The 19,236-nt window shown below is 39.7% G+C and overlaps 1 protein-coding gene across 1 annotated transcript; it reads left to right on the forward strand.

The window, feature by feature from the left end:
- Positions 1-1,930: 1,930 nt before the first annotated feature.
- Positions 1,931-15,653, forward strand: ufl1 (UFM1-specific ligase 1). Its single transcript, XM_040027660.1, has 19 exons — positions 1,931-2,169; positions 2,352-2,497; positions 2,600-2,628; positions 2,742-2,839; positions 4,045-4,159; positions 4,343-4,473; positions 6,232-6,290; positions 6,534-6,680; positions 8,572-8,747; positions 8,860-9,039; positions 9,125-9,251; positions 10,808-10,930; positions 11,187-11,307; positions 11,393-11,559; positions 12,908-13,038; positions 13,146-13,226; positions 13,374-13,459; positions 13,544-13,724; positions 15,252-15,653. The coding sequence occupies exons 1-19, from the start codon at positions 2,093-2,095 to the stop codon at positions 15,441-15,443; spliced, it is 2,367 nt and encodes a 788-aa protein (XP_039883594.1). The 5' UTR covers positions 1,931-2,092; the 3' UTR covers positions 15,444-15,653.
- The last annotated feature ends 3,583 nt before the right edge of the window (positions 15,654-19,236 follow it).

Here is a 19,236-nt window from a genome sequence, read left to right on the forward strand (position 1 = left end):
TGTAGCCTCTAACTGCAATTGATTTACATGGGACAAACAGACCAAGCACTATGGCCCATAATACAATTACACCTCACCTGTTTGAACTATATTTTTATATTTCATTTTTACTTGCTGCCAGAAACGTTTGGGGCCTGTTGGGTTGCACCTGCGCTCACATCACGTCACAAAATAAAATGTATAAAATAAAAAATAAAATATAATAAATAACGTGTTAAATGGGTGGAAATCCCTAGATCAATGTTTAAATTAACACTCACACATTGACTCTGTCGGCTATGTTTTGCCATGCATGCTCCCTTTCTTTTGCAGCTGGGGCTGTGTTACTTTTTTTCTGCAAAATTTGCATGTTATCGGCATATGCTGCCATCAGAATTTCGGCGTCAAGCGCTGTAAAATACATTGACCGCGCCTTCTTTCCCTCCGTCTCCATAGTGACTCGCTTAATCTGTGCTCCACTGACCAGGGCTTTATGTATCCTCGTGCGCGAGCTTAACTTGGGGTTAAAGCAACTCCGCGTTGATTGAACTACTTGTTATCAGCCTTTCTGAAACCGAATATTCCGAGTTGGACAGTTCGGGGTTACTCAACCCTGAGTATCGTTTTTCACTCTGAGTTTTCTAAACCGGCTTCCTGAAACAGGGCCCAGGAAGAGGAATTAAACAGGAAATGAAGCAATACAGGTAACCCACCGGGAAGTGAGGTTATTAGCAAGTTCACCTTCAAAATTAAAGCTTCTTAACATTTTTAACTCTTTTTACTGTTCTTTTTAACTTAAATACATACAAAAGAATTATTTTAAAGCAAACATTAAAGATAAATGACATAAATGCCTTTGAGGCATCACAGAGATAGACCTGTCTTGTGGCTCAAACCCAAACCATTAACACAAGGTTCAGGATTTTAAAGTACAAATGGCTGTTTTAATCCCAGTATTCCCAATGACTGTATTAAGTGTAGTAAATAGAAGGAAACCTTATTTCATTGTATGTGGGACTATAAAGTATTGCAACCCTTATGGAAAGGAATTCTTGACTTAATTTCCAGGTTAATAGAACATGTTATCCCAGTCGACGCAAAATTGTGCATTTTCCACATTCTCTCTGAACAGTTCCAACTACATGGAAAGAAATGAAAGCCAAATTTCTTTAAGATGGAAGAACATACATGGACCCACCCCAAATTAATGGATCAAAGAAATGACATTCAGCCTTGCAATGAGAAAGTTGACGTTCTTAGCTAAAGAAAAGACTTCTACCGGATCTGGACACACTTTTTACAATTTATAACGGGATTGTTTGTACAGAGAACTATGGTGTAACTGATATACATATGTGCTGAGAATACGATGCTGTTGGGTGGATTGGGGTTTTCGGGGTGGGAAGGGTGAGTCTATACATGTTGATGTATTACAACTTAAAAATCTAATACAACCTTCTGTAGGAGGTAGTTCTAGACTATGCGAGAGGTCCCGATAGGGCCAGTGCACACAACCCGTGATTTCTGGGAGATTCTCCAGGATCTGTAAAAATGTCACAAGTATCTTTAAACATTTATACGCACAGGAAGCTCTATGTGGGCGTAAGCTCTTTGAAAGTGAAAAATATCATTCTGTTGACTTTAAATATAAAAATGTCTGTTAAACGATCACGGGGTTTTTTTTTTGTTTGTTTGTCTTTTTGCTGTTGTTGTTGTTATTTTGAAGTATAGCTTTTATAAAATGCTTTTATAAGTCTTTGTATGTTCTAATCTATTTGTATTTGTGTGTGAAGTGGAAAAAAAACACTTGGGAGTTTGAGAATTTGTCTGTATAATTAGACACAAATTATTGTACACATTTCTAAATCTTAGTTTGAATCATATCGACGGTTTTCTCTCCACATAAAGCAGACGCTCTGTTTGTTCTTGCTCTACGTGACTTATGGGCGAAAAGTCGGAGGAGAAGCTTTGTCCCTTCTGGCTCGCTGTAGCGCGTTATTGTATGTTGACGTGTGTCTGAGCTGTTCCGTTAGCTAACAAACAGCTAGCAGACACTGAACACTGAAAGTAGCTGTTTTACAGGCTGGTTTTGCGAACTCAAAAACTTACAGTAATGGCGGATGACTGGGAAGAGATTCGCCGGCTTGCCGCAGACTTCCAGAGAGCGCAGTTTGCTGACACAGTGCAAAGGTAAACGCAACTGAACGGGTGATAGCATCAAAGCTAATCCCAGCTGTCATTAAAGTTGATTTAAAAGTAACGCTATTAGATGAAGATTGTGGCTTCTCTTGTAACAACTGTTGTGACTAAAACAAACACAATAAATGTATACTACACTGTCCTTTACGGCATTTGTGTAAACTTTTCCGCAGGCTGTCGGAAAGAAATTGCATTGAAATAATTGCAAAACTAGTCCAAGACAAGAAGCTGGATGTGGTGCACACACTGGATGGTAAAGAGTATGTCACCCCAGCTCAGATCAGCAGGGAGATCCGAGATGAACTCTACGTGCACGGAGGTGTGATACAGAAATGAGATGCAGCATTGTCACATTGTCCCTGTGACATTTTCAGAATTGTAGATTGTGACAGAAACTAAGTGCTTTCATTCTGTATTACAGGGAGAATCAACATTGTGGACCTCCAGCAGGTGTGTGTTAACACTGTGTTTCCTCCTGCGTCCTCTAGATGAGATATACAGTTTGTTCATTCAAATTTGGGTCAGATGTTTTATGAATGTTTTCATGATGTTGTTCCTTTCAGATTATCAATGTGGACTGGGTCCATGTTGAAAACAGAGCAAATGAAATTGCAAAGTCTGATAAAGGGGTTCAGCTTGTACTGGGACAGCTGATTGATGAGTGAGTATTAGGTCTATACTGTATAAAAATGACTACCATAAAGTTACACTATGGACAGCACTATAATGGGTTTTGTGAGCCAAGTTACATATTTGCATGAAAGAGCAAAATACTAAGTTATCAGCCAACACTTTAGACTCTATGGGCTCATTTCACACATGCCCAGTGTTTCTCGATATATGCTACAAGATATTTAGGTCTATAGGATCCAGAGAAAAAGCTATAACACTTAAGTTAGCTAATTATAATAGTTAAGCTCCATCTCATTAGCCTATTGCACAAAACTGAAGCTTTTGAGGTAAAATTAATGATAATTCTAAAGGCCAACAGTGCAGCTACAGACATAAATGATGCAAACTTTATTTTGATAAACTTTAGACTTTTGTCATTTCAGTGTAGGATGATCTTGATTTAGAGAGCTTTAGTGAGCTTTAGAGAGCCAGTTTTTCTATAACAAATTAATGTTCATAATTTGACTGTGGGTTTAACTTAGGCTGTTGCTGAAGGTTCAAAACACATCAGCAGGGTATGGCACGGAAAACAAACGTATAATTAATATTGACACAATCTGTGTCACTCGTCTATTATGTTGATCGTTTTCGTGATTGCCCAGATGGTGCTTCGCTGTGAATTGTGGGATGGCATTATGTCCTTTCCTTTCATAAAGAATGCTCCAGTTTGTCTTCTGCTGAAGGAGGCAATAAAGGAAGCTTTAACTGTTATTGGGCTGTCTGCAAATAAGTTGATGCTGACCTGTGTTTACTTGTGCACATCAGTTTTGTGCTAGCTAAAGGTTCACAATTAATTTGATTAAGAACCAAAAGACTTTAAAACAGTTCAGTTATTTTTATAATTCGGATTCATTTGTATCCCTGTAGGAACATAGGGCCCATAAATAATGAAATATTCCCTGTCACCAAATTTCATTCTTAGTTCATTTCTACATAAAAGCAAATCAATCAGATTTGAAGGGAAACTCCTTATATGACTTCAAAGAGGGTAAAATATTTATCTTATTAAATTTTATATTCTATTCAAAGTCTTATTCAAAAAAATTAATGTATTTTTTTCACATTAAAGGTTTAGTTAAGTCTCATTTCTGCACAGAAGTATTTACAAAAGTATAGTATATAAGGGTCAAGTCTGAACAGGTTAACTGAGAATGAGGTGTTGTGATTATACTGCTCATGTTTTGTCATCTGCAGCACATACCTGGACCATTTGGCCGAGGAGGTGAATGACAAACTGCAGGAGGCTGGTATGATCAGTATTGCAGAGCTGTGTAAAAGCTATGACCTCCCAGGAGATTTCTTAACTGAGGTGAGCCAGTTTTTACGTGCCTTTTAATCCAATAAGAAATCTGGTCATTAAATTAAGCAATGTGTTGTGCCGTCTGTGTTTTTAAATGGTTTAGTCTTCTTTGTGGTCTCAGCTTGTTTTGACACGTTGTTTCTTTGTTAGTAAAAAAAAAAAAAAAACGTGGGTTTCTGATCCATATTTTAGGAGTTGTCGAAGCGTCTTGGAAAGATTATCCAAGGAGAAATGGACCAGTACAACAGAGGTGTCATATTTACCCCGGCTTTTGTTGCTCGCCACAAAGCTAGAATACAAGGGCTCTTCAGTGCAGTCACAAGGTAAATGTTGCAAAAAGGCTAAATATTTATTATGGCTTGTTTTTTGTTTTTCTTCTGCAGATGTACAGATTTTGATATGTCCATACCTGTCTCAGCATTTCTTGTGTGTACCGAAAAGCAAGTCAGTTAAAAAAATTAAACTACATGAAACAAGGTTATTAAAGAAACTATAGAAACAGTTCTTTGATGCTAAGCAAGGTTAAGCTGTTTGAAGATGCTATGAAGGATTTCTGTCTGCAGGACATTATTTTGAGCTGTGTTTGTGTTGCAGCATCCCAGCAGGTTGACAGATGGTAGCTAAAATGTTTTGCATGTTCTGTCATATTGAGTTTTTTACATTATGGTTCCCCTGTGTATACTTAGTGAAGCTTTGACACCAAAAAATGCAGTGAGTGGGTAGCTGCTTTAAAGATCATTCCAGTGTTGGTGATAGTGAGTGAATTCATAGTAATGTTCAGTTTGTTGTTAAAGTAAGACTTTACATGAATAGTATTAAGAAAATGGTATCCGTTTCTCTTTCACTGCTTGGTTTTTAAAAGAAGCCCTTCGGTTAAATTTAAAGATTAATGGGCAATCCAGAGAACAGGGTACCGAGGCAAAATATCCCTTGAACATTTGAGAAGTTCATAAAATCAAATATACATACATTTAACCTTGTTAGAGACTCCTCACTGTGCAATAGTGCAAATATTTTATGCACACTATGATTATTTTTCTCATTTAAATTACTGTGTAACCTATTGGTCACAAGCAGCATCTACAAAAGTTGTGTTTCTAATGATGATATATAATCAGGCAGATATGAAACCCATAAGGCTGCACCACTGCAATATAGCTGAGAAATTAAATTTTCCTAATTTTACTACATTCGCTAATCTAAAGCTAATAAAAACTAAAGGCATGGTGCTGAATGTTGTCAGTGCATCCCCACAGGTTGGGCATCAGATAGAAAAGGGAGAGGAATTCTTGATTGAGTTGGATGAAGTGATAGAGAATGTCCCCATAGACATGTAGGTGAAGGAAACAGAGGTGATGAGGTGTAGGGTACTTGTGTTGCTATGGAGAGAAAACGAGGACAGATAACAGCGGATTGTGTGAGAAGGATGAACATGTACTTTAAAAGAGCAAGGAACACAAAGTGAATACCCTGACTCTGTAATACCACATTGGCTTTAACAATCTCCATGACTTTCATGGAACTGTGAAAGCCATCTGTGATTTAGTAAAAACACTTTCACTGTTCAGTGTTTTGTTCTCTGCTACAGGTTTTTAGCATTTTTGGAAGCTAGTGTTTGCCACAGAGAGAGCCATAAAGCTAGCCTATATGGCTGTTTAAGGATATAAGTGCTACCATATAACTATATTCAGTGTAAATTACAAGTACTGTCACCTCAGTACTGGTGCTTTATATTGTAAAGTAAAGACCCTATGTTAATAGAGAGAAAACGCCATCAATTAGACCACCTGCTAAGCACCTGACGACAGTGGGAATGAAAAACTCCCATTTAACAGGAAGACACCTCCACCAGAATCAGGCTCAGGGAGGGGCAGCTATCTGCTGTGACCGGTTGGAGGTAAGGTGTAGGGAGATGCGATAAAAGACATACATAAGAGAAAGTCAAAGATTAATAATAACTGATCTTCACGTCTAACAGATGTGAAAAAATAACAAATGTTCTCACATGAGACCCCGCTGTCTTCAACAGCTGCATTCGTTGGCACTTTCTTATAATTCCAGCTGTTTTGCTTTTTCTATAGGCCAACACCTGTCAGCAGTATGATTGGAGCATTTGGATTTCAGGAACACCTTCTGTACTGTAAGGACCAGCTGCTACATCATTTAAGTTAACCTGTTAAGCTCTTTGGTTTCATGTGTGTACTAGTCTTCTTCTTTTCTTTTTTTTTTTTTTTTTTTTTTTTTTTTAACTTGTATGATATTTATGTTTGTTTTTAATCGTTTTCAACTTTGTCTAATGTGAAACATTAGACAAACAGTCCTCTATTGTCATTGTTTAATACTTTACAGGGCGTATTATGATATTGTATTTTTTGTGGTTCAGCTGTCTTGGAGCAGTTGGTGAATATCGGGCGCCTGAAAGGAAGTGTGGTTGGGGGGCGGCAGGACAAGGCTGTGTATATCCCTGATATCTACACCAAAACACAAAATGCCTGGGTGGATTCTTTTCTCCAGCAAAATGGATATTTAGGTAGGTGTTGTTAAACTTAATGTCGGTGATCAAAAATACCCTAAGGCTTGTTCTAGTTAGCTAGCTGTCTCATTCAGAATGTTTGAGCTTTTTTTATCTTCTGATCCACAAGAAAGAAAAAAAAAAAAAAAAAAAAAAGTGGCTGTTTTGCCATCTAATTTCAAAGTCCTGTCAGCCATACTTGGAGTAGAGGTATACCCACAAGACTACTTTGATCACTCATGAGAAGATGACTAGAAAAATGATTTTTTTTAAAATTCCTAAAACCTCAGATCAACTCCAGTTTCGGTTTCAGTGTTACTGGCATCCATTCACAATAACAATTACCTCCAAGCACATTCTGCGGTAACGTTTAGACTCTACAATGTTAGAGAGAGAACTCAAAGAATCAGGCAATCCCTGCGAGCAAACACTTGGTGATGGATTGGCAGGAGTGCCCTTTAACAGGTAGATCATTCAGCAGACCCAGGCTCAGAGAGTAGTAGCCGTCTATGCAGATGGTTGGGGATTGAGGGGAAAGACAGTATTTCCTATGTTTGTTAAAAATGACAAGAGATTCAGTGTAAGACAGTGAGTTTTTGAGGCTCTTTGACAGCAGGGCTGAAATATTTGAAATTCTCTCAGTTTAAAAATTTTAGGGAGTTGTTGGTTATTTGGTCGTTGCACAGTTATTACCCTAAAAACAGTGAGATGTGTTTTGTTTTTGTTTTTAAATTTTCTTTATTACTGTTGTTAGTTTCTCCTACTTCCTACTTTGGGGACTTGAGATAAGCAGTTATACTGAGCTGTGACTGTCTCAAAAATATTTTCTTTTATCTTGGGCACAGAAGTTATTATCTTGTGTGTACTAGATGAAAAATGACAATGATAAAAACCCAATTTTTCCTCTGAGGCAAGAGCCATTATAGAGGCAGGTGATCAATGTGTTTGTCGGTTCTGTCATTTTGTAAGCAAGGTTACATTTCTGAAAAACAAGGAGGAAAAAAAACAGTGAATTTCAAAGAACTCAGTGCCTCAGTGGACCATGGGTAAAGGAAGACGCAGTCGTGTTTTGGTGCAGATCCGCATCATGCAAAACTGTGAAATAGGACACTGAGGTTCCCATTTGTGCCCTCAGTAATCATTAAAAGGTAGTAACATTTTCTTTTCAGCGACACCTGGAACTTTGCAGCAGTGGCATGCAAGAACTGTTACAGAAAGGCAAGCAGAGCTGCTACCCACACATGGCAAAGGGGGTTATTAAAATGTTAACTGAGAATAAACAGTGGTGGACATATAGAGGGTTGGTGTGGTAACTGCTAAAGGGAACAGTAAAAAATTACTTTCCCAAGTCAGTGTTACAGATATGGGACTGTGGTATCGATTAACATTCCTGCTGCATTCATGTTTATGTTGCATTTTACTGTAGTTTTGGGGTTCAGCTGATTTCAGTTACTTTACATCAGTCACATGCTGTGAGTTTTGTAGAAACCTAAGCAGAAGAGATGACATCAACCATAGAAAAACATTTTTATGAACATTTCAGCTCATCGACAAACCAGTGAGATAAATGTGGCAGAATAAAACCTGCTCCTGCCTGTCTTTTTTCTGCATACGGTCTGTCTCCACATGGGCACGAGAGGGAAAACAAGGTTTTTTTTGTTTTTTTTTATAGTTATGTAGATTAGCAATATAATACATATCTATCATAAAATATTTGTCCTTGAGGAAACTGTCCCCTGTGTCTACTACTACTACTGTAAATGTTTACAAGCCCACTGTTGTGGCTGTGGTCCATATTCAACATTTACTGCTGCAGATTCTTTTTGAAAGTTGGACTTAATGTCATGACCGCTTAGGGTTATTAAATAAACTGCGTACTATATTAACTGATGACATCGTTGTCCCACAGAGTTTGATGCATTGGTTAGACTGGGGATCCCCGACCCATCCAGCTACATAAAGAAGCGCTTCAAGTCTAACAAGCTGCTGTACCTCAGAGCGGCCTGTGTGGGCCAAGCTCTGGTCGACCAGGTGGAGGCCTCTGTGGAGGAAGCTGTCAACTCCGCCACTTGGACTGACCTCCAGGTCAGCTCTTTAACCTTTAAATTGATGATATTAGAGGAGTTGCATCGTGTATTTTTTTTTTTTTTTTTTTAAGATTTCTGTCTCTTATCCTCTTCTGTCCGGGCTGCTTTAGCCAGTTCTGCCCAGCTGCCTGTCGACTGAGGACATTGGGATACTGATTAACCAAGCTATGAGAAACACTAACATCCAATCATCTGCCAGAATCTTGGGGGGCACCGTGGTTGTCAGTGAGAAGTTCATCAGCAACTGCCTCTCTTTATTTGATGAGGCCATGCAGCAGAAGGCTCAGAAGGTAGAGATTCCTTTGACACCCGGTTTTACATGTATATGTATATGCTCTGTCCAAAGGGTGGAACTACATTTTTTGTGTTTTTCAGGAAGTTAAGAGCAATCCAGTGTTTTTGATAACTGAAGAGGATCTGAAGCAAGCATCTATCCTGACTGAGAGCACCGCGCCTTCTAAGAAGGAGAAGAGAGAAGCGGAGCGCAGGAAGAAAGCAGCAGGTTTGTGAAACCTATCTCACAAACTCCCACTGTTTTTGTTTTATTATTTTTATTCATATAGTTTTTAGTCCCTTTGGCATTTTGTGAGGGAGACTGACAATGGTGAGAAATCCCAGGAGTTTATTTTGGTTCTTAGTGTCCAACATGTGTCCTCAAAGCTCTCTGTATGTATGTATGAGTGAGTCTAATGATTGATGTCTTACATGAAATCATTTTTTCTGTTTTAATTTGCAGAAAAATGTTTCAGTTTCTGTTTGCAAAAAGCCGAAAGTGGGTAAAAGAAATTGAATGAGAGGAATATGTTCATTTCTTTTGATCAAGTAAAGACTTTTTTCACTTTGCCTTTGCAACAATTAGAATGGCCCAAAGCTCAGGGACGTGGGTCTTAGGCCATTTTTATGGTTGCCGTGTCACCTATCGTTTAGGACAATACTGTCAGTGGCTTCTTGTGTAATGACAGCGCAGCAAAGAGTAAAGCGACTCCTTTATTTATGTAAAGCAGTCAGAGCTGCTTCCAGAAACCAGAACGATGAGACAAGAGAGGGATTCACTAAGGTGCCCGTAGTGATATTTCTGTTATTTAAGTTAACTTTAAATCTACAAGAAAACTCACCAATATTTCTTTTTTTTTCTTTTTTTTTGTTTTTTACAAACTTGGACTTAAACAGTCATCAAATATCATCAGATTATTTTTTGGAGAGGACCCAGAACTGATTGAGATGCTTTGCCATGACCTTAAACGGCCCCTCGTGCTCAAAACCCCTTCAGTGCAAGTGAATTGAAATAATTCTGCAAAGAAGAGTGAGCCAAATTTCCTCCACAGCGATGCGAGAGACTCATTGCCAGTTATTACAAACACTCGATTGCAGATCTTGCTGCCAAGGATGGTACAACCAGTTATTAATCTAAGGCAGCAGTTTTTCACACAGGGACAAGCAGGTGTGGATAGCTTCTTCATGAATGACGTCATCAGTAAAAACCTGTATTTTCCGTTTACGCAGGTTTTGTCTAATGTTAATCTTTGTTCATCTGAAATTCTGAAATCTAAAATGTGACGTATATGTTTTTTGTTTTTTTTATTTGAAAGATTTGCCTCACAGTTAACCGTCATTCTTATAGAGATTCTCCTGATGTTTGCTTTTGTATTGCAGTTGTCTCTCTTAGAACATCCTCACCAATAAAACATGTCCCAGTGAAATGGGGGTGTGGAAAATTGCAGACTGTAGGTAGCAAGCAGGATCATTTCTGCATGCATATTAATGAATGAGGCCCAATGTGTGTGTTTTGTTGTCCAACACAGCTTTATGCAAATGTTGCTTGTGCTATTTTTACACCAGCTCTGTAACGTTTGGAGTAGACGGCATCGCCACCTGCCAACATCTACCCTACAATGACCCATAGGACAAAGACAGGAAAAATAATAGACTGGTTATCTTAAAGTGATACTAGAGCAGTGAAAATAAAGACATCTGCAATGTGGCAAGGCAGTGTTTGCTGACTTTAAGAAGTTGAGTTTTCTCAGACTGACTGGGATCTGTTAACTGTTTGTCTTCCAGAGGGCAGTGGCAGTGTGAAAGCAGGTGGAGGAGGCAATGCCAGAGAGATCCGGATTCGTAAAACCAAGAAGAAAGGGCGGAAAGATGAAGACAGCGATGAGGAAACTGGACCTTCTCAACAAAGTATGTCAGCCGTCACAAAGACATTTTATGTTCTCAGGGAAATACGGTCTCCATCTGCACATTAAGCCTGCTCACTGAGGCTTTTTACTGTAATAAGAGCTTAATGGCTGCTTTACGAGGAATCTCCTGGGTCGTTAAGCTTTTTTTTTTTTTTTTTTTTTTTTTTTTTTTTTTCTTTTTTTTTTTCTACATGGAAGACAAAGGTAACTGTAGGATTCCAGGGAGACTAATTAGCTTGTGTTTTACCTTTGCCAAGATCGCAGCAGACAGACTGAAACCCCCTTTATGGCCCAGGAGGCGATCGTAGCCGTTTTAGAGGAACGAGTGAGTGACTGCCCTGAAGAAATCCTGTCTGAGTTGGCAGAGCAGTTAGTCAGGTAACAGACACATCTCTTTCTGAAGTTCCCTTTTCTCAGAGCTGCCAACAATCCCTTCATTCACCTTCTGTTAATGTCCCTGCAGGCCTCTGACTAAAGCCTACCAGGAGGTGCTGCGGACAGTGTTCATGTCCTCCACCAGCTCTCCATCAGGGGCCAACAAGAAGAAGAGCATGAAGGATCTGCAGGAAGAGATCACCAACCTGTACAACAATATCCGACTATTTGAAAAAGGCACCAAGTTCTTCTCGGGTAAGTCATGTTCCATGTATTGGAAATCAGAAGCAGGACCATCTTCATCTCTCGCATCCTGACAGGAGACGAGAGAGGAGGCGGGGTTCACAGGGTCCAGATTTTACCCTTACTGTTTGGCAGATCACTGTATTTGTAATAGATCTGTTACACTGGATTAACTGATCATGTCAGGGTTCATGTTCTGATATTTGTTCTTCTGTATGAATCAAATGTTTACCCGTGAAAGACAAGTCATACTCGGGAAAGCTAGCATCCTTTGCTTTATTTTCGTATATATGTCGAGGGAAACGAGCATTAGGCTTCAGAGCGTACTAAATGCTCAGAGACAGTTTTTGTACTCTTGGCTCTGTGATGCCAAAGAAAGTGATGATGTGAAAGTCTCAGGAGCACAGCTCTGACTGTGAGCACAGAAGCTCCATCCACCTGGAGGGCAGTCATTCAGAAGAAGGAGCTCGTTGCTGCATCAACAGCTAAGCTGTCAAAAAGCTTTTAAGAGAAAAATTGTAATGGCTAAGTTACAACACAAACAATATCTTCTAGTTTCTCAAAGTCAGTTTATATAGTGTGTGGCTAAAAGCACCAGCCCTAAACCCACAACAGACCACAGATGGGCTAGTGGATGTTAAAGGTTAGAAGAGAGTGAAGTCAAAAGCGGCACCAAGGCCCAATGTAAGATACATAAGGATTATTTTGAAAAAAATATCTGGCATTGTAGTATTAAACCCTGTAACTAATACCAGATATTACCTCCTCTTTGAACATCACACACATTGGGTTGAATTTCCACTTTTGGATTAAACGGTGACAAATGAGCAGATGTTGTTTTTTAGTAAAGCTCTGATAAAAACCTCATAGTGAGACACAATATTGTGATATTAACAGATGAAAAACAAGAACAAACATCCAAAACTAAGTGGCAGCCACAACATCGGGGTAATTTAATTAGAATGTGAAAACGTGATGACACACTCATCTGTTACTTCAAAATAGAGCCAATACATTTAAGTATGTAAGGGAACTTCAATCTAAAACTGTCCAAATCTCCAGGATTTCTAGAGGAACATAAAAGAAATATAACAGGTTTTGTGTATTGACCTTGCTTTACACCCAGCAAGAGTAGTGAGTTATTTATTGAGAATTGTGCACTTAAATGCAAAGAAAATAGAAGCAGCTGAACAACTGCTAAAGTTGGAGCTCTCCAACATAATTCACTGGAGAGATTAGGCTATAAAACGTGTGTATCATGGTGAAAATGACTGTAAAAATGGTGAGGGCTGAGTAGAATCATCCAAAATTTCAAAGGCTTTACATGCAATATTTGTATGTTTGTTTTTTATGCATGCAGATGATACCCAGGCCCACATCGCTAAGCACATCCTGAAGACCGTGTGCACTGATGTCAGTAACATCCTGGTTAACTTCCTGGCTGCTGACCTGATGATGTCCGTGGAGAATCCCAGCACCATCACCAACGAGGTCTGTGTCTGTCGCTCTTCTCGGCAACCTGAAACTCAAACTGTGTTATGATTATCTGTGGAGCTGAATTCAACGGTTCACACTGAATATGCGATTTGGTACTGCAGGTCAGACTGAAGATTTTAGGCAAACTGTCAGAGGAGACCAAAGGGCCTCTTTTGAAGCTGCACAACTCCCTGAACGGCAAAGTAAGTAGTATGCCTGTCTAAAATAGTGTTGCACTGTGGGTGACTGCAAAATGACAGCTAATACCTTGAAATTTAAAAATCGCTAATCTGGGGAAAGGTTGAGGGATAACATTTTAAGTAAGGTGGATTTGCTTTCTGTGTTTACAGTCCATTGAAGACTTTGTGACTAACTTGGATACCTGTGCTGAGGTTTGTGGATTCATGCTAAAGAAAGGAGACAAGAAAAAAGAGAGGTAGTGGAAGCACATTCGAGCCACAAAACTCTTCACCCTGATCCACTTATGGAGTCTAGAAGTGTGTGAATGCGTGTCTTGCAGACAAGCCCTGTTCCTGCACCGCCAGGCCCTGACTGAGCAGCTGAAGGACACCGAGGATCCCGCTCTGGTCCTCCACCTGACCAGCGTGCTGCTGTTTCAGGCCAGCACGCACTGTATGCTGCACGCCCCGGGCCGCTGTGTGCCTCAGATCATCAGCACACTCACGGGGAGAATATCTGCAGTATGTACAGCTGATTGAACGTGATTTGAATGGGAAGGAAAAGTGTTGCATCACAATCCATCAATTTTAAAAAATGATAAACTGGATCATCAGATATACCAGTCTGCTCACTCCTCCATCACGTCTGTGTAGGGTAGAGGTCGGTAACCTGCGGCTCTTTAGTCCTTATAGGAAAATAAATTAGAAGTATTTAGCTGAAGTGTATTTTATTTATGTTAGTTCTTTTTTTTTAACTTGTAGTTCTAAATTGGAAGATTATTGTAATATTGAAATATAAAAATAAAATTATATTCTATTATTTTTTTCATCGATCAAAATAAGCATCACACTCGCGGAAGCCGATATACCCGCCGAAACGCTGTGCATTTATCGAGACTTTCAACCCCAGGTAGGCCAGTTATGGATCTTCGGATCCACATTATGTCAGCAGCTATTCTCCACCGTGAACTATGTTAAAAACAAACACCGCTCACGCCTCACAGATGACAGCTTACAGTCCTGCGTGAAGATGAAAGTGACTTCGTACAGCCCCGATTTGCAGACGCTGTGCGCAGAGGCTTAGGAGCAAAAGTCCCACTGTAAACATATCACAGCAGACCCGACGATGTTTCCATGAACATGCTTTTCAGCATCTCTTTATTGACCACTTTTCACACACGGTTGCTGTACGCATACAGCCGGCTGTAGCTTTTCAGCTCACAGCCCGACACATACCAACAACAGCACAGATGGCACAGACGTTAAGGCGGCGAGGCGTGATTGCGGGTGCCGCTCAGGTGCGTCCGCCTCCCCTGCAGCGGCGCTGCAGACGACGCCCCGCCGCACACATTAACCAGGTAAAATACATATTTAGGCAGAATTTTGTAAATATCTATTTTCCAGCAGCATAGTGCTTTTTTCCAATTATTTTTTTTTAAAAGTCGGGTCAAGGCTCCAAAAGCCCAAAGGCGATATAAGAGTGGCTCACAGCAGTTTGTTTGCTGGATCATTTTAGTTCAGCTGGGTGTCTTTCCTTTTGTTATATTTCTTTAAGAGTTCAAAATGCGTTAATTACATAAATAAAATGTAATTTTCTCTGTAGCACTTCATGGATTTCATAACCGACACACCTTAGTTGTTCACACAAAGCATAAAGGTAAAAAACAATATATACAGTGTTATCTTCATTTTAGATGTCAAAAAGTATTTGCGGCTCCCAGTGTTTTCTTTTGCGTGGAAACCGGGTCCAAATGGCTCTTTGGGTGTTAAAGGTTGCTGACCCCTGGTGTAGGGGAAACACAGTCCAGTTATATTATGTTACACAGCCATGCCTCCCGGAGTTGATATGCTTCTCATTGGATATAGAAACAGGTGCATAATCCATTAACACTGTAAATGTTTAGCTTTACGATGCCCGTCGTGTGATTGTGCTGTCTGAAAGCTTCATCTCTGGATCGCTTGAAGTAGTGTTGAGGCGCAGCAGCTGTCGGTGGTCTGCATCTGCTGCAAGGAGAGTGAAGCAGCTGAAATGTGTGCGTTTTGTTGCAGGAGCAGCAGCAGCTGCTGTCTACCTACCAGAGCCTGGTGGTGAAGCAGCTGGTGAGCCAGAGCAAGAAGCAGGAGGATGACGAGGAGCAGGACGAGGAGGCGAGGAGCGCACGTGCTCAGGTCCAGACCCTTACACCGCAGGTGAAGGACCTGGTGCTGTCTCAGAGGAAGACGTCTGTTAATGAGGACTGACTGAACAGTTGAATAAAGAGGAAGGAATGTCACAGGGTTAAAGACCTGTGCTGCTTCTAGATCAGCTGGTGGTCCTGTATTTTTCTATGATTTCTCTATGTGGGCATCATTTTAAATTATTGAAGGAAATCACTGTATGATGAATTTAACACAATTGTCCTCAGTGAGGTTCTGATTAACTTGCGTATTAAATGCTCTCCTCCTCCTCAAGTGAGTTGCTTCTTCTGTGACCAGCACAAATGCAGAACATTCGGCTTCACACTTTATTACTGACCTTTTTTAACATCAGATAATACAGTGGTGTAAATGAACTAAATGCTTGTACTCATGTACTGCAAATTCCTGGTTCTCATTCTTCATGCTTCATAAATGTAACATAACTGAGCTTTGAACTGCTTAAATTACATGTGGGCATAACTGGCCAATGAAGACAGTAGCACGTCTGCATGATGAGTCTGAGAGTGATGCATTAGGTGTGTTTGTCTCCGTCTTGTGACCATTATGTGAACTTACACTAAAGTGCATGATACTGCGTTTCAACACTTGGGGGCACCAACAGCAAACAGTCGTTTGAGTGATATTGATGCAGTTATAAAAGAAAGGAAGAGCACTGCAGGAACCAAACTGAGTACACTACACACACGGATGTCACAGTCTCCATCCCAGTGGTTTCAAGCTTAACCCCAGGATTTTAAATCTGCTTGCTGGCATTTGCTTCTTATATTCTACTTCATCTCAGAGGTGTTAAGGTCAGAGCTCTCTGCAGGCCAAACACATAAAGCAGTTTCCTGGAGCTCCCTTTGTACTTGAGGTTGAACAAATCTGCTCTTTTTTTTTTCAGTGTAAAAAAATCAGCATATACATGTTTTTTCCCTTCATCCCACCTTGAGGTGACAGGTGGTTTGATTTGGCACCATTGAAATAAAACTGAAGTGAAATTTATTAGAACCTTTACTAACCCAGGCCATAAAAAAGCTGAACATATGTGTTCACACCACTCCACATCCTTCACCCAATTATCAAAAGAGCTTTCCTAAATGTTAAGGCTATGTTGACTATAAGACTATAAGGAGTTATAGTCTCTTTTTGGTCACTATACAACAGAGCATGCTTCATAAATCTGCTTCTAAATCAGAGTCTGTACTGGATAGCATTGTATTCTGCCAGGGCTGACTTCTGTCACTAATTTGTGAATTTTTATATCATTATTAGTGTAGCCAGGCAAGAGGTTTCTGATTCAGTGATCTTGTGATCATGCGTGCATCTAGGGGTGACTTTTGAGTCACACTGCAGCAGTTTGCACCCAGTTGCAAAGCAGAAGGGATAAAAAAAATAGTGCCTCCAAGTCTAAGATTAAGGTGAGCTCTCCACTCTCTTCTCTTTCCCCTCACCACCAACTGGTTGTGGTGAACAGCTACACCTCCCTGAGCCTGATTCTGCCTGATTCTAGTTTTGTAGATTTTCAATCCAGCCAGAGATCCAAATCCCCTTCTGGATTACATCAAGAAAGGCATCTAGTGTCTGCCTGTTGTATTTGATGAGCATTTCTTTTTCTTTCAATCTAGTTTATGTAAAAAACGTTCCTCTCTATTTAAAGACAATATGGAGGTTGGGATGATGCTTATCCTCATAAAGGTGGAGCTGTTGACTTTCTCATGTTCGCAACACCACAGAAAAAGTGGAAGCCTGGCATGTGGCTGCACCATCTGTAGTTTGTGGAGGCAGACACACCGTTTTGCCAGAAGAAGAGTTTGCTGAGCAGGACATGGATGTGTGAGCTCATCATACACACAAGCACATGCTCCACATTGCCATGGAAACACATCTTCTGAGAAAGGAGGCCTCTGGGCTTGGCAAGGGAGAGATGTCAAGTGAGGAATTTTATTCTAAAATAAGAGAATCCCACGCTATCCAACCCCTTTCTAAGGTGGCTTAATAGGTGGATGGATTGTGTATTCATGCTTAATTAGCCAATTAAATAGAAAAATAATCAGGTGTTTATGTTTCATTGGAGGGAAAGACATCTTTTCCATTTCATGCTTTCCTTACTATACTTTTAATGTAAACAAATGTTACTAAATGACCAAATAGACAATGAATGGATCCCATTAACAATTAGTGGCTGCATATAACTGTTAAAATTCAGTCACCACAGATACTAAGAAAAGGTGAGCTTTAATGAAGACTGATATGAGCCAAACAATTTAATTCAATATATAGCACAAAATCAAAACAACATTTTATATTGGAAGGTAAAGACAAAATAATAATAGAGAGAAACCCCCAACCATCAGGCGAACACCTATGAGCAAAGAGTCAGTGACAATGGGAGGGAAAAACTCCCCTTTAACAGTTAGAAACAAGTTAGTTAGTTAGAAACAAGACAAAATACAAACTGTGGAAGAGAGCCAGAGATTAATAGTAAGAGTTGTGTATAAACTCATTGGAAGTGAAAAGAGGTTAATTCAATTCAATTTTTTTTAGTTTTATCTATATAGCACCAAATCACATTAACACCTGCCTCAAGGCGCTTCATAGCGAAGCCAAGTCAAGCCACTCCTGCAACCCTAGTTGGATAATTGGTTGAGACTGTGAATGAATGAGTTGCTCACACTTCATACTTGGCATTATATTTAGCATATCTCCTGCCACATTCCTTACATATGAGCTGTATGACACTTTGGTGCTATATAAATAAAATTACATTGAACTGAAAAAGAACTGAATTAAAAAATGTGCTCCTCTCTGGAGCACATAGAAGCCTCTATCCTATTGGCAAGATGGCATCAGTAGTTCTATGATACGGGTCTTCCCAGTTGCAGTTAATCTGGCCCATCAACTAGGACAACCTTGCTTTGGGAGATCCTGTCATGGGCAAAAACCTAAACAACATAACTTCTCCACAATAAGACAGTGATTCATGGAGGTGATTCGTGTAAATGCAAAATTCAATATTTTTTAAAATAACATAATGCATCAATTTTAATCACATTTGGCCCCAGTGGGACTGCCTCAAATGACAGCAGTTAGTCCCACACAGTTTCATAGGGTAAATTGCTCGTAGTGTCCATGTAATCCATGTTTATCTTGTCAATAAAATCAATGTTGTTGTTTACATAAAGCTCTAAAAGCCTCTCTCAAATACACCTTTGTACATCGTGTGCTGATGATTATAACACTAGGCAGCTCTGACAGTGCATAGCAACAACTGTTTGCTAAAGCAATGCACAAGCATTCCTAATATCTAACCGACCAATCTCAGTGAACATATTGATTCATGAGCTGACAGATCACTGCTTAAGCGGTTCAGGCTTTTATTTTTATAAACTTTCAGCTCTGCCCTTGCAGGATGATTTGGATGCTGCATGACTGTCACCAAGGGCAACAAGAGAAGGACTTGAGCCTTCCAACGCTGAATTTTTAATTTAAGGTGTCAGTGTTTCAAAGAGGATATAGCATGCAAAGGATTCCCAGAAGATAATCTCAGGGCGTTTTCCCAATAGGATTCATAGGACACTAGTGGGTGTGAGCAACAGCCATTAGCAGCTTTACCTTATGTTTAAGTATTTACATTGGCTGTGAGAAAGGAGCTTGGGTCACTTTCAAATTCACTTTCCAATTCAATCAATAGCCTTTATGTAATCACACAAAATGAAGAAATGCAACATTTCAACTATTAATAAACTTGTGATTGTTAAAAAAAAAAAAAAAAAAATCATAGACTGTATATAAAAAATTGAACATCAGTCATTCCAGCTGTTTTTGGACCACATTTTAATGCCTCATTATATGC

The sequence above is a fragment of the Simochromis diagramma genome, unplaced genomic scaffold (genome assembly GCF_900408965.1).
Source record: "Simochromis diagramma unplaced genomic scaffold, fSimDia1.1 OVJJ01000746.1, whole genome shotgun sequence".
Classification (NCBI taxonomy): domain Eukaryota; kingdom Metazoa; phylum Chordata; class Actinopteri; order Cichliformes; family Cichlidae; genus Simochromis; species Simochromis diagramma.

What these genes read in the sequence shown, in the direction of transcription:
- ufl1 (XM_040027660.1), top strand. Translation starts at nt 2,093, where the DNA reads ATGGCGGATGACTGGGAAGAGATTCGCCGGCTTGCCGCAGACTTCCAG. An exon ending in TTTGCTGACACAGTGCAAAG is followed by an intron (nt 2,170 to 2,351) that starts GTAAACGCAACT and finishes ACTTTTCCGCAG; the next exon opens with GCTGTCGGAAAGAAATTGCA. An exon ending in TCAGGAACACCTTCTGTACT is followed by an intron (nt 6,291 to 6,533) that starts GTAAGGACCAGC and finishes TTTGTGGTTCAG; the next exon opens with CTGTCTTGGAGCAGTTGGTG.